General features: G+C 50.0%; 1 protein-coding gene across 1 annotated transcript; it reads left to right on the top strand.

The window, feature by feature from the left end:
* The first annotated feature begins 2,164 nt into the window (after positions 1 to 2,164).
* On the top strand, positions 2,165 to 13,605 carry LOC144605364 (myelin protein P0-like). The gene is made up of 6 exons (XM_078420513.1): positions 2,165 to 2,339; positions 4,893 to 5,059; positions 5,350 to 5,563; positions 6,212 to 6,359; positions 10,941 to 10,989; positions 11,591 to 13,605. Exons 1-6 carry the CDS (start codon positions 2,279 to 2,281, stop codon positions 11,687 to 11,689), a joined length of 738 nt encoding a protein of 245 aa, XP_078276639.1. The 5' UTR covers positions 2,165 to 2,278; the 3' UTR covers positions 11,690 to 13,605.
* Positions 13,606 to 14,176: the final 571 nt, after the last annotated feature.

Raw genomic sequence — 14,176 nt, 5'->3', positions numbered from 1 at the left:
AGGTGGGCCTAACATTGTTGCGCTGTCGTGTACCGCTTTGGCTGTCGTTCAGGAACAAACAAACGAGAGTTTTAGTATATAGAGTTTTTTACACAGAGAGTGGTGGAGGCAGACAGGAATAGTGGTGTTTAAGAGGCTTTTAGATAGTCACATGGAATTGCAGGGGATAGAGGGGTATGGAACATAACCAGGTAATGAGGTCAGTTTAGTCAGGCATCATGCCCATACTTGTGCTTTATTATGTTCAATAAACCAAAAATCCCTGGATTCAATCCCAGCCTGTAACTCTCTCACGGGTATAAGAAAATAACTGCAGATGCTGGTACAAATCGATTTATTCACAAAATGCTGGAGTAACTCAGCAGGTCAGGCAGCATCTCGGGAGAGAAGGAATGGGTGACGTTTCGGGTCGAGACCCTTCTTCAGACTGATGTCGGGGGTGGGACAAAGGAAGGATATAGGTGGAGACAGGAAGATAGAGGGAGATCTGGGAAGGAGGAGGGGAAGGGAGGGACAGAGGAGCTATCTGAAGTTGGAGAAGTCAACGTTCATACCACCGGGCCGCAAACTGCCCAGGCGAAATATGAGGTGCTGCTCCTCCAATTTCCGGCGGGCCTCACTATGGCACTGGAGGAGGCCCATGACAGAGAGGTCAGACTGGGAATGGGAGGGGGAGTTGAAGTGCTGGGCCACCGGGAGATCAGTGGCGTTAATGCGGACCGAGCGCAGGTGTTCAGCGAAGCGATCGCCGAGCCTGCGCTTGGTTTCGCCGATATAGATGAGTTGACATCTAGAGCAGCGGATGCAATAGATGAGGTTGGAGGAGGTGCAGGTGAACCTCTGTCTCACCTGGAAAGAATGTTTGGGTCCTTTGATGGAGTTGAGGGGGGAGGTAAAGGGACAGGTGTTGCATCTCGTGCGGTTGCAAGGGAAAGTGCCCGGGGTTAGGGTGGTTTGGGTAGGAAGGGACGAGTGGACCAGGGAGTTGCGGAGGGAACGGTCTCTGCGGAATGCAGAGAGGGGAGGGGATGGGAAGATATGGCCAGTGGTGGGGTCCTGTTGTAGGTGACGGAAATGTTGGTGGATGATATGTTGGATCCGCTGGCTGGTGGGGTGGAAGGTGAGAACGAGGGGGATCCTGTCCTTGTTGCGAGTGGGGGGATGGGGAGCAAGAGCGGAGCTGCGGGATGTAGAAGAGACCCTAGTGAGAGCCTCATCTATAATGGAGGAGGGGAAGCCCCGTTTTCTGAAAAACGAGGACATCTCGGAAGCCCTAGTCTGAAACACCTCATCCCGGGCACAGATGCGGCGTAGACGGAGGAATTGGGAGTAGGGGATAGACTTTTTGCAGGGGACCGGGTGGGAAGAAGTGTAGTCCAGATAGCTGTGCGAGTCGGTGGGCTTGTAATAAATGTCCGTCACTAATTTTTCTCCTGTGATGGAGATGGTGAGGTCCAGAAACGGGAGGGAGATGTCAGAGATAGTCCAGGTATATTTAAGGGCAGGATGGAAATTGGAGGTGAAGTGTATAAAGTCAGTGAGTTCTGCATGGGTGCAAGAGGTAGCACCAATGCAGTCGTCGATGTAGCGGGGATCTCTCTCTCTCTCTCTCTCTCACGGGGATCTGCTATTCTGTATGTAATCCCACTGAAACTCTGGATAAGATTCCAGCCTGTAACTTGTTCTTGAGGATCTGTTATTCTTTATATGAATCTCCAAACCCTTGGATAAGATCCCAGCCTGCAAATATTTCCCGACGATCTGCTATCCTGTATGTATAAACCCCTGAATCCTCCATTCAAATGCGGGAAAGATTCTTCTGGCCCATGCCTTGTTTGGATGGGGTAAAGCTTCAGAACCTAGGCGGTTAACTGGTAATGCCAGCAATCGTTATTCAGCGACATCTCCCCCGTATGCCGATAGATGAGCAGACTTTCTCCTTTGTTCCAGAACAATCCTCGGAATTCTCTGTGCTTGTGTGTGAGTGTGCGTGAGTGAGTGTGTGTGTGTGCTCTCTTGTTAAACACTTGTTTCTTTGTAGCCATGCTGAATGCCCACCCAGTACAGCTTTCCTCCTGTCACTGCCATCAGTCCAGCCCACCCCTGCCTCCAGCCCAGAGGCTCGATGGACATGGGCGGGGTCATTCCAGCTTAAAAGCTGCTGGTGGCATAGTGTTACCGAGACAGAGAGCGGGACAAGGGCAGGGCATCACAGGCACCAGGGAGAACTTCTCTACTACTACTACAGTTTCCTCGTTCACGAACTCCTGGTGCAGACATGTGCCACAACGAGAAGGCTGCATATTTCTGCTGCGTTACCCTGCTGTACGCACTCTCGGGTAAGGATCACTGCAATGTTAACGTTCCACCAGCCACTGGCGATGGTGGGGGACTGGGGTGGGAGAGGGTTACTGAGAGGGTTATGTTACTGTGGTTACTAATGGGTCATATACTAAAGTATCACCTACAAATGGGGGTGAGTGAGGGTTAGTGACCTGGAGCAGTAGGAGGGTTAAACCGCTCTGATGGGATCAAATTGCCTGGCGTGTGTATGTGGGGAAAGGTTGGTGAGACGGCTAATCCCCTAGATGGGGAATGGACTGCCTGTTGTGTGGATGGAAAGAGGGTTAATGCCCCACTGATGGGGAATGGGCTATCCTGTGTGTGGATGGAGAGAGGGAGGTGAGGGGGTTAATCCCCTGAGATGGGAAATGGGCTGCCTGTTGTGTGGATGGAGGTGGGAGAGTTAATCCCCTCTGATGGGGAATGAGATGCCTGTTGTGAGTGGATGGAAAGAGGGTTAATCCCTATGAATGGGAATGAGCTGCCTGTTTTGTGGATGGAGAGGGAGGTGACAGGGGTAATACCCTCTGATGGGGATCGTGCTGTTCTCTGTGTGTGGACGAGGAGAGGGTTAATGCCCCCTGCTGAGGAAGGGGCTGCCTGTTGTGTGGATGGGGAGAGGGAGGTAAGAGGGTTGATCCCCTCTGATAATGAACAGGCTGCCCAGTGTGTATCCAAAGCATGTAATGGCGTGGGTACAGTGAGAGTTTCCACAGACAAAAACCTATCCAGACACTGTCAACTATTTATCATTCTATTCCCACGGAATGCCAACAGCCCATGCAACTTTTTCTGGAATGCCATCCAGTGGGATGACTATTGACCAAGGCGGAGTGCGGAATCCAAAGCGTTCTCACTGGACAGGAATTCACCTCTTTCACCAGTGCAGAGAGCGAACACAGGAACGTCTTGTTATCTCTGACCCGAGACTGTGTTGGGACAGCAGTGATGGAGCTTCACTCTGTGTCTAACCCATGTCCTGGGGGGGGGGGGGGGGGGGGGGAGGGGGTGACGGGACAGTGTAGAGACAGTGAGGAGGCGCTGTGAACTGTTTGCGTGTTACTGTATGTTTCATTTTTTTTCCTTAGTACCTAATCAGATGTACAGCACTTTGGTCAACGTGGGTTGTTTTTAAATGTGCTATACAAATAAAATTGACTTGACTTGACTTGACTATATGGAATCAGAGTCATAGAGTCATTAAGCAAATGGAAACAGGCTCTTTGGCCCACAGTGTCCATGTTGCCTATCAAGTACCCATATACTTTAATCCCATTCAGATACATTAGGTTCATGCCTTGTTTGCCTTGGTAATTTGGGTGCTCGTCCAAATGCTTCTTAGAAGATGTGAGAATCTCTGCTTCCACTATCCGATCATGTAATGTGTTCCAGATTCCAACCACCGTCTGGGGTAAAATGGTGCCTCAGATTTTCTCAAGCCTTCCAACTTTTCACCTAATCTATGCTCTTTTGTTTTAACTACCCCCACCATGGGACAAATATTCCATTCTCTGACTATTTGCTCACTGTTTCGTGTATCTCGATCAGGTCACCCCTCTGAGCTCCAGTGAAAGTAAACCAATAAACCCAGCCCACAGTTTCTCCTTAGAAACATAATGTTCCATCCTGGGCAACATTCTGCTCTGTACTCACTCCAGCGTGGTCATATCCTTCCTACAGTGTGGCGGCCAGAGCTGCACACGAGACTTAAATGCGATAGAACCAATGTTTTATCAAGCGGCAAAATTGCATGCTCTTATATTCCATGCCCGAGCTTTTGAAGGTAGACATCTCACCTGTCTGCTTTGCCACCCTATCTACTTTCCCCCCCCATTTTTAGGGAATGATATACTTGTATCGCAAGTTTCTGTATCAACATGCCCAGTCCCCCACCATTTACTGCGTATGGACGACCTTTGTTTTCCCTCCCCAAATGAAATACCGTACAGCTGTCAGAATTACATTCTAACTGGCAACACATTCTAACCCCCCCCTATATCCAGCTGCAGCCAAAGACAATCTTCCTTGCTATCCATTGCACCAAAGCTTTTGTGTCATCTGCAAACGCATCAACGACATCTCCTGCAGTCTTACCCAGGTCATAAATATATATCACAAAGAACATCGATCCCTGAGGTACACCACTGGCTGCAAACTTCCAATCAGAAAAAAAAGAAACTAATTTTGGATCTACTCTTTTTCTGACCTCTAGCCTCTGAGTGCATGCAGGGAAGGGGTAGGAGGAACTTAATTTCTATTATAATCTGCATCCTGGTCTGTGTGACAGGACAATTGGAGACAGTGCCTCACTCTATGTCTAAGCCCTGCCCTGGGCATGTTTTACCAGGACGGGAGGAAAGAACTGGACTAAAATCACTGGAGACACAGTCAGTGACACAGAGTTGTGGGGGAGAGGTATTACTGAGGGACAGTGTGAGGGAGCTGGATTAAGATCAGTGACGATATTCAGTGATGCAGGATGCAAGGGGAGGGGATTATTAAAGGCAGTGTGAAGCAGTTGAATTAACATCTCTCTTTGCCTTGGTTAGTGCTGAACCCAACACATGCCATCTCGGTGTCCACACACCATAACCTCCATAAAACCGTGGGCTCAGATGTGACGCTGTACTGTGGATTCTGGTCCAGTGAATATGTCTCTGACCTCACCACGCTGAGCTGGAGATTCCGTCCTGACAACTCCAGGGAGATTATCTCGGTGAGTGCTGATATGTGGGGAGAGGGGATTGCTAATGGGATTTGGGACACTATGTGTATTTCATTGACATTGGGAGGTGTCATGATTTGTTCATGAAGTGCCTGGATGGATGGTGGTTGCTGGGCTCCAACGTGATGGGCTTGGGGCTGAATGGCTGACGTGCCCGTGGACAAATCCACTGGGACGGTGGCAGGAGAATCAATTGATCCGGCAACTTATGTGGCTGAACAGTGTAGACATGTCTACCTACACCTGGTGCCAGCACTAATCTTTTCTCACTTGCATTACAGATCTTTCACTATGGCAACGGAGTTCCTTTGATCGAGAAGTGGGGCCAGTTCAGGGCGAGAGTGCAGTGGGTCGGGGACATATCCAAGCAGGATGGTTCAATTGTCATCCGAAACCTGGACTACATTGATAATGGCACCTTTACCTGTGATGTCAAGAACCCTCCTGATGTGGTCGGCACATCCTCAGACGTTCACCTGACAGTTTACGACAGAAGTAAGCTAAATTGGCCACAACCTGGGCAGACAATAAAGCAGCCCCAACTGAGCATCCCAACAATATCATGCATGTCACCCATGAAAATATCTAAAGTGTTGGAGAAACTGTTCATCAGGTTTACCCAAAGATCAGCTCCGAGGGAGGGTGACAGCAGCAAATGAGGTAGGGCAGAAGAGTATTCAAGGACCTGGTCCACAGGTTGCTGAAGCTGTGGCTGCCAATGGCAAAGTGACTGAAACTCAGGGATGGTGGAGAGGGTCACGGACAAATGGACGGGTGAGAGGGATTACAGAAATATAGAGGGGCGCAGGGACCAAGGGGCGACGGGTTACAAAAATATGGAGGGTCTGGGAGTTGCAAGGGTTTGTAAATTTAGGGAGGCCTCGCTGGTGGCTACTGAGATGGGGAGTGTTTGTGGGTTGGCAGTGTTACAGAGATTGAGCGGTGTATGTCCTGGTGGGGATTACAAACATGTGCAGGGGTGTTGGTCCAAAGGTGTCGGGAAGTGAATCTAGAGGTGACTGGGGTAGAGACAAGTTCCCACAGCTAATGAGCAGGGAATCCATGCAAAGTGTCTGTGCAGATGTCAATGACAGTATGTAACTGCAAGCAGTGGGTGATTTTGTCTCTGTCTGCTCTCCACAGTCCCTCCCATCGGTGCTGGAGTTGTGTCAGGAGCCATCATCGGCACATTCCTTGGGATTATCCTTCTCATCGTTGGAGGACTGTACCTGTTCCGGTACATTGTCAGGAGACGGGCAAGGAGTGAGACCATCTTCTTCAAAGGAGCCAGGTGAATAAGGCTGAGCAAGAAATGCAGAAAGAGGACGAGAGGGAGAGAGATTAGAGATCAGAGGGATGAGAGATTAGAGAGCGAATAGAGCAAGAGATTAGAGCGAGAGATTAGATAGAAAGGAGAAAGAATGGAGAGCCATCCCCTCTAGTGTTGGACGTTTCCACCCTGGGAAAAAGGTTCTGACTGTCTACCCTATCTATGAAGTATAATTTTATATACTTCTCTCGTCTTCCCTCAACCCCTCAATATTCTAGAGAAAACTACCTCTCCCCGAGGCCAAACTCCTGAAATCCAGGATAAACTCCTCAAATCCATCCAAGAGGAGGAGGGGTTGCATTGTTGGTTAAGGAGGATGTCACGGCTGTGTTCACGGATGGTTGGTCTAGTGAGGTTATATGGATGGAGCTGAGGAACAAGAAAGGGATGATCACCTTGTTGACAGTGTACTACAGACCCCCGAATAGTCAACAGGAATTAGAAGAACAAATGTGCCAGGAGATTGCAGACAGCTGCAGGTCAAATAAGGTTGATGTAGTAGGGGATTTTAACTTTCCCAATATAGACTGAGAAAATCATAGTGTGAAGGTTCAGATGGGGTGCAATTCCTCAAAGGTGTTCAGGAGAGTTTTCTTAAGCAGTATGTGGAGGCCCCCACACATGAGAGGGCAACGCTGGATCTAGTATTGGGAAATTGGGAGGGGCGAGTTAATGAATTGTGTGTGAAGGAGTCTTTTAGGACCAGAGACCACAATTCGATTAGGTTTAAGATAGTTATGGATAGGGACGAAGAGGGTCCACATGTTAAAATGGTCAACTGGGGTAAGGCCTGGGTATAGAAACATAGAAAATAGGTGCAGGAGGAGGCCATTCGGCCCTTCAAGCCAGCACCGCCATTCATTGTGATCATGGCTGATCGACCGCAATCAATAACCCGTGCCTGCCTTCTCCCCATATCCCTTGATTCCACTAGCCCCTAGAACTCTATCTAACTCTCTCTTAAATCCATCCAGTGATTTGGCCTCCACTGCCTTCTGTGGCAGAGAATTCCACAAATTCACAACTCTCTCTGGGTGAAAAAGTTTTTTCTCACCTCAGTTTTAAATGGCCTCCCCTTTATTCTAAGACTGTGGCCCCTGGTTCTGGACTCGCCCAACATTGGGAACATTTTTCCTGCATCTAACTTGTCCAGTCCTTTTATAATTTTATATGTTTCTATAAGATCCCCTCTCATCCTTCTAAACTCTAGTGAATACAAGCCTAGTCTTTTCAATCTTTCCTCATATGACAGTCCCGCCATCCCAGGGATCAATCTCGTGAACCTATGCTGCACTGCCTCAATTACAAGGATGTCCTTCCTCAAATTAGGAGACCAAAACTGTACACAATACTCCAGATGTGGTCTTACCAGGGCCCTATACAACTGCAGAAGAACCTCTTTATTCCTATACTGAAATCCTCTTGTTATGAAGGCCAACATTCCATTAGCTTTCTTCACTGCCTGCTGTACCTGCACGCCAACTTTCAGTGACTGGTGTACAAGGACACCCAGGTCTCGCTGCATCTCCCCCTTACCTAACCTAACACCATTGAGATAATAATCTGCTTCCTTGTTTTTGCCGCCAAAGTGGATAACCTCACATTTATCTATATTATATTGCATCTGCCACGTATGAGAGAAGGTCTCACTCAAGTTGACTGGAGCAGGTTATTAGAGGGGAAAGGAACATCGGCCAAGTGGGATGTTTTTAAAAGTGTACTGAAGAAAGCTGAGGATGTGTACGTCCCAGTTAGAATGAAGGGCAAAGAAGGCAAACGTGAGAAAGATTGGCTGGCGAGGGAAATTGAGACATTAGTCAAAAACAAGAGGGATGCATGGGGCAGGTATCGGCAGCTGGGATCAAGTGCATCCCTGGAGGAGTTTCGGGAACAAAGGAGTAAACTAAAAAAGGAAATCAGAAGGGCAAAAAGGAGCCAAAAGATTTTATAAATGCATAAGAGGGAAAAGGGTAACTGAAGAGAGAGTGGGACCTCTCAGGAATCAAAGCGGTCACCTCTGTGTGGAGCCACAGGAGATGGGCACGGTCCTCAATGAGTATTTCTCCTCTGTATTTACTGAGGAGAAAGACAGTAGGACGGAGGAAATTGGAGCAGTCACTGAAAGTGTTTTGAGAGCAGTCAGTGTTACTGTCGAAGAAGTACTGAAGGTACTGCCATGTATGCAGGTAGACAAATCTCCAGGGCTTGATCAGATATATCCGAGGACTGTGGGAAACTAGAGAGGAAATAGCAGGAGCCCTGGTTGAAATTTACCAGCCGAAATTGACAGGAGACTGGAGGGGGCAAATGTTGTGTCTTTTTTCAAGAAAGGCTGCAGGGAAAATGCTGGGGAACTATAGGCCGGTGAGCTTAACATCTGTCATCGGTAAGTTACTGGAGAGTATTCTGAGGGATAGGTTGTACAGGCATTTGGATGGGCAAGGGCTGATTAGGGAGAGTCAGCGTGGTTTTGTACATGGGAGGTCGTGTCTCACAAATCTGATTGTTTTTTTGAAGACGTGACCAAAAAGGTTGATGAGGGCAGAGCTGTAGATGTTGTGTACATGGACTTCAGTAAGGCATTCGACAAGGTTCCACATGGTAGGCTGCTCTGGAAGGTTAGATCGCATGGGATCCAAGGAGAGATAGCTGAATGGATAGCAAATTGGCTTCATGGAAGGAAGCAGAGGGTGATGGTGGAAGGTTGCTTCTCAGACTGGAGGCCTGTGACTAGTGGTGTGCCTCAGGGTTCGGTGCTGGGCCCGTTATTGTTTGTCATCTGCATCAATGATTTGGATGAAAACATACAGGGCAAGATTAGCAAGTTTGCTGATGATAGTTAGTGGTTTTGCAGATAGTGAAAATGGTTGTGAACGATTGCAGCAGGATCCGGATCGATTGGCCAGGTGGGCTGAGGAATGGTTGATGGAATTTAATACATTGAAGTGTGAGGTGTTGCATTTTGGGACGTCGAACAAGGGCAGGACCTACACAGTAAAATGGTAGGCCTCTGGGTAGTGTTGTAGAGCAGAGGGATCTAGGAGTACAAGTGCATGGTTCCTTGAAGGTCGAGTCGCAGATAGATAAGGTGGTCAAAAAGGCTTTTGGCACTTTGGCCTTCATCAGTCAGAGTATTAACATAGAAACGTAGAAAATAGGTGCAGGAGGAGGCCATTTGGTCCTTCGAGCCAGCACCTCCATTCATTGTGGTCATGGCTGATCATCCACAATATTGAGTATAGAAGTTGGGAGGTTATGTTGCAGTTCCATAAGACGTTGGTGAGACCGCATTTAGAATATTGTGTTCAGTTCTGGGCACCATGTTATTGGAAAGATATTGTCAAGTTTGAAAGGTTTGAAAAGATTTACGAGGATGTTGCCAGTACTAGAGGGTGTGAGCTATGGGAAGAGGTTGAGTAGGCTGGGTCTCTATTCCATGGAGCACAGGAGGATGAGGGGAGATCATTTTGAGGTATACAAAATACATGAGAGTAATAGATCGGGTAGATGCAGAGTCTCTTCCCCAGAGTAGGGGAATCGAGCACCAGAGGACATAGGTGAAGGGGAAAAGATTTAATAGGAATCCGAAGGGTAACTTTTTCACACAAAGGGTGTATGGAACAAGCTGCCAGAGGAGATAGTTGAGGCTGGGACTCTCCCATTCTTTAAGAAACAGTTAGACAGGTACATGGATAGGACAGGTGGAGGGATATGGACCAAGCGCAGGCAAGTGGGACTAGTATAGGTGGGACATTGTCGGCCGGTGTGGGTGAGTTGGGCCAAAGGGCCTGTTTCCACACCATATCACTCGATGACTTTCTGACTCTATTCATGTACACCTCCTCTGCACCCTCTCCAAAGCTTCTCTATTTTCCCTGTAAGGCGTCGACCAGAACTGCACACAATACTCCAAATGCGACCTAACCAAAGTCCTCTGGAGGTCCATCGTGATTTAATGCACCTGGCCATGAAGGCAAGCTTTCTATATCACCCAAACTACTTGTGCTGCCACCTTCAGTGAGCTGTGAACTTGGATTCCAAGATCCCTCTGCACATCAATGCTGTTAAGGGTCTTGCCATTAATTGTGCACTCTCTCCTTACTTGCAACCTCCCAAAGTGCAACACCTCACACTTGCTCGGGTTAAACTCCATCTGCCATTTCTCTATCTATTTCTGCAGTTGATCTATATCCCGCTGCATTTTCTGCCAGCATTCCTCACTGTCTGCAACTCCAATTTTGGTGTCGTCAGCAAAAATACTCACAAACCCACCTGCATTTACGTTTATTTATCTATATGACAAACAGCAGAGGTCCAAGCAGAGGTCCAGATCCCTGGGAAACTACACAGGTCACAGACCTCCAGTCAGAATATCTGAGAGAGGGGGAAGAGGGGGTGAGAGGAAGAGAGAGAGAAAATTCCAGCCTGAACCCCTCTCCCAGTGATCCATGTTCCACGTATAAACTCCATAGATCCCTGTATGATATCCCACCCAGTAAGATCCTAATTAACCATTATCCATTGGGTGTGTTCTCTCTGCAGTGCTGCGGAACGAGGAAAAGCCAGTGGGAAAGCTGTGACTGGGACAAAGGTGAGTACCAAACCTGTCGGGTGGAAGGGAGGGTTCTGAGGCCAGAGCTCTCTCCCCATGGATCGGAAAGGACAGCCCGACTCCAAAGATGACCAGTCCCTATGATTTGAATGAGGTCTGGGAAGAGGGAAACACAGAGGATCAGGGAGTGGATGTGGGGAGGGGGGGGGGGTGGAGTTAGTGGGGGTGGGGGGAGGGGATGGGGGGGGGAGAGGGATGGGGGGGGGGGGGGGGGAGAGGGATGGCCATCAAATCTGAGGGAAATTTTGAAGAAATATTTGGAGTAGTGGGGTCCGGGCCGACTGGGCAGGAGAATGGGAAAAGGGGGGATGGGGAGGGATGGAATGGAGGCATTGGAGACACCTTGAATGCAGTGGGGATCAGGTCAGTGGGTACTTGGTGGGGGAGGGTGACAGGTGAATCCCTTGATCGTGGGAGTGGGTGGGTGGTAAAGGGGGGAAAGGAAGTGATTCTGGAGGGTGGGTGCTGAATGAGAGTGTTGGGTGGGAGGTTACTCTGGAGAGTATTTGATGGGGGGAAGGTGGGCACAATTCCGGTGCTGGGGACGGGCTGACCACCATGCGGCCTCTCTCCCGGTCAGGGCCCCGTCCTCTACGCCACCCTGGATCAGAGCAAGAGCGGCAAAGGGGCCAGTGAGAAGAAGGCGAAGACCTCGGAGTCCAAGAGGGATCGGAAATAGCGGTTAGCCCAACGGGAGGGTGGTCCGGGGAGGGCAAGGGGCGCGCCCGGGGCTGGGGACGCTAAGCGGGTGCTGATGACCATTGAGTTGACGCTGACCGACTCAGATACGGGAAGCGAGACCGAGGGCAGGGGGCCAGTGGGCAGGAGCACAGCCCGTTAACTGGCCAGTGGTCTGTGCATGCTCCCCATACCTCCTCCCCCTTGCCCTCCACCACCAGGCCTTACCTCTCCCTTCTGTACTGCCGGGCAACTCCCAGCTCCTGCCCTTCACCATCCTCTGGGTTCGTCCCTCCCTGAATGAAGTGCCTCGCAGTTAGGGTTTGCACCTCACCCCCACCTCACTGCCCTCTCCTCCACGCCAGGAACTTATCCCTCACCCCCACCTCACTGCCCTCTCCTCCACGCCAGGAACTTATCCCTCACCCCCACCTCACTGCCCTCTCCTCCACGCCAGGAACTTATCCCTCTGTCGACTCAATTCCGTCCTACATGCCGAGAGCATCAGTCTCCATCTTGTGCCTCCAGCCTCCTCGATCTTCCCTCCCCTCCCAGACTCGGGGAGGTGGGTGGCAACACATCTGGTTGGCTCAGGGTAGGCTGGGGGAGAGGGCAGAGGGCACTGAGATTCGAATCACAGGCCATCTCCTGGGGATGGACATCACCCATCACAATCGATCAGTGGCGGACCAATGGGTTAGTGTTCGGGGTTCCTGCTCTGGGCAGGTGGGTGGTTGGGGAAATTAGAATAGAATTTAATCTCACCTAAATTATGGAGAGATGGGGAAATGCTGATGTCCTGGATTCTCAGACGTCTCTTTTTCATCAATTGTAAGGGGTGGGTGAGAGGTCGTGTTGTCCCCAGACTGGACATTTCCCCACCTCTCGCAGTCAGCTGACGGCTAGATGTGACTCCTGCCTTGGCACCATCCAACATGGCGGAGCATTTGGGACGTCATCTTGTTCCTCCCAGGGTGATTCCTACAACCCCCACCAATGCCTTTAGAGTGTTTGAGGAGGGGGAGCAGAGCGGGAATCAGCCTGGCAGGAGAGTTGCGGGGAAAGGGGTGGGGACATACCACCCACCAGGGTCCAGGGTCCAACCCAGCCAAGGGAAGTTTACTGACCTACCCCCAAAAATATGGCTTCAGAAACCAAGAGAACAAAACCATGGAGAGGTTGCAACGCGGGCTACCATTGTCAACTTTGTTGGCCAATGACCGAAAATATAGTAACTATCATTGATCGGCTTGATTGGTCAATGACCATGAAGACTCAAGTTGCCATTGGTCACCTTGGCTGGTCAATGGCTTAAGATACACTGGCTGCCATTGGTCAGTTTGGCTGGTCAGTGACCATGGAGACACTGGTTGCCATTGGTCAGCTTGATTGGTCAATGACCTAAGATACACTGGCTGCTATTGATCAGCTGAGCTGGTTACCATTGGTCAGCTTGACTGGTCAATGACCTGAGACATTTTGGCCATTGCTGGTCAACATGAGAGTGTTGTCTGCTCAAACCCAAGTTGGAACTCCAACAACTGGCTTTAACATTTGTCCGCCACTGGCTGTTGAGGCGAGGACCTGACCTGTTGACGGTCAACTGCCAATCAGATGTCCGAGTGGGCTATTCGGCAAAATACAGCAATGACACACCCACTGCACTCCCTGACCCTTCATCTCCTCCCCGTCGGATGGGTCAAAAGGCACAGCCCCCTCTCTCCCGAGACAGGCCGTAAGACTAACACTGCAATGCGGGTTATCCTGTTTGTTGTATTAATGGAATTAATGGCAAGTATCTGTGTCTAATCTTGTGGGGTTTCTAACCTCTGCCAGATATGCGAGACTGGAAAACCAGAGGGCCCCTTAATGATGTAACAGACTGTTCACTATTAAATAATAAAAGATACAAAATGATCTGGCCTCTCAGTCCATTATTACTGGACACAGTCACTGCAAGACCACTGCATGCAAGGAGTTTGCACCACCCCTCAGCCCTGCACTGAGTCCACCCACCTACCACAGCAACGCAGCAGGCTTTTAAAATCTCTCAGCAGGTGGAAAGTCTTTACGACTCTTTTCAAAACACAGTGCAACATTCTTTGAATACTTCCACGGCAGAAGGGGATGAATTATTCAAAAGTGTGAGATGTCAACATTGAGTGACTGAGTGCTTCCTCCTGGTTCTAAACCACAGCCCCACACTCCCCTCCCTCTCCCCCCACAGCCCCACACTCCCCTCCCTCTCCCCCCACAGCCCCACACTCCCCATGGCCCCACACTCCCCATGGCCCCATACTCCCCCTCCTCTCCCCATGGCCCCACATTCCCCATGGCCCCACACTCTCCACAGCCCCACACTCCCCACGGCCCCACACTCTCCATGGCCCCACACTCCCCATGGCCCCACACTCCCCATGGCCCCACACTCTCCCTCCTCTCCCCACAGCCCCACACTCCCCCTCCTCTCCCCGTGGCCCTACACTCC

Source organism: Rhinoraja longicauda, chromosome 24, assembly GCF_053455715.1.
Source record: "Rhinoraja longicauda isolate Sanriku21f chromosome 24, sRhiLon1.1, whole genome shotgun sequence".
In the NCBI taxonomy this organism is placed as follows: domain Eukaryota; kingdom Metazoa; phylum Chordata; class Chondrichthyes; order Rajiformes; family Arhynchobatidae; genus Rhinoraja; species Rhinoraja longicauda.
The sequence above is the reverse complement of the archived record's forward strand: the minus strand, read 5'-3'. Positions and strand labels throughout refer to the sequence as shown.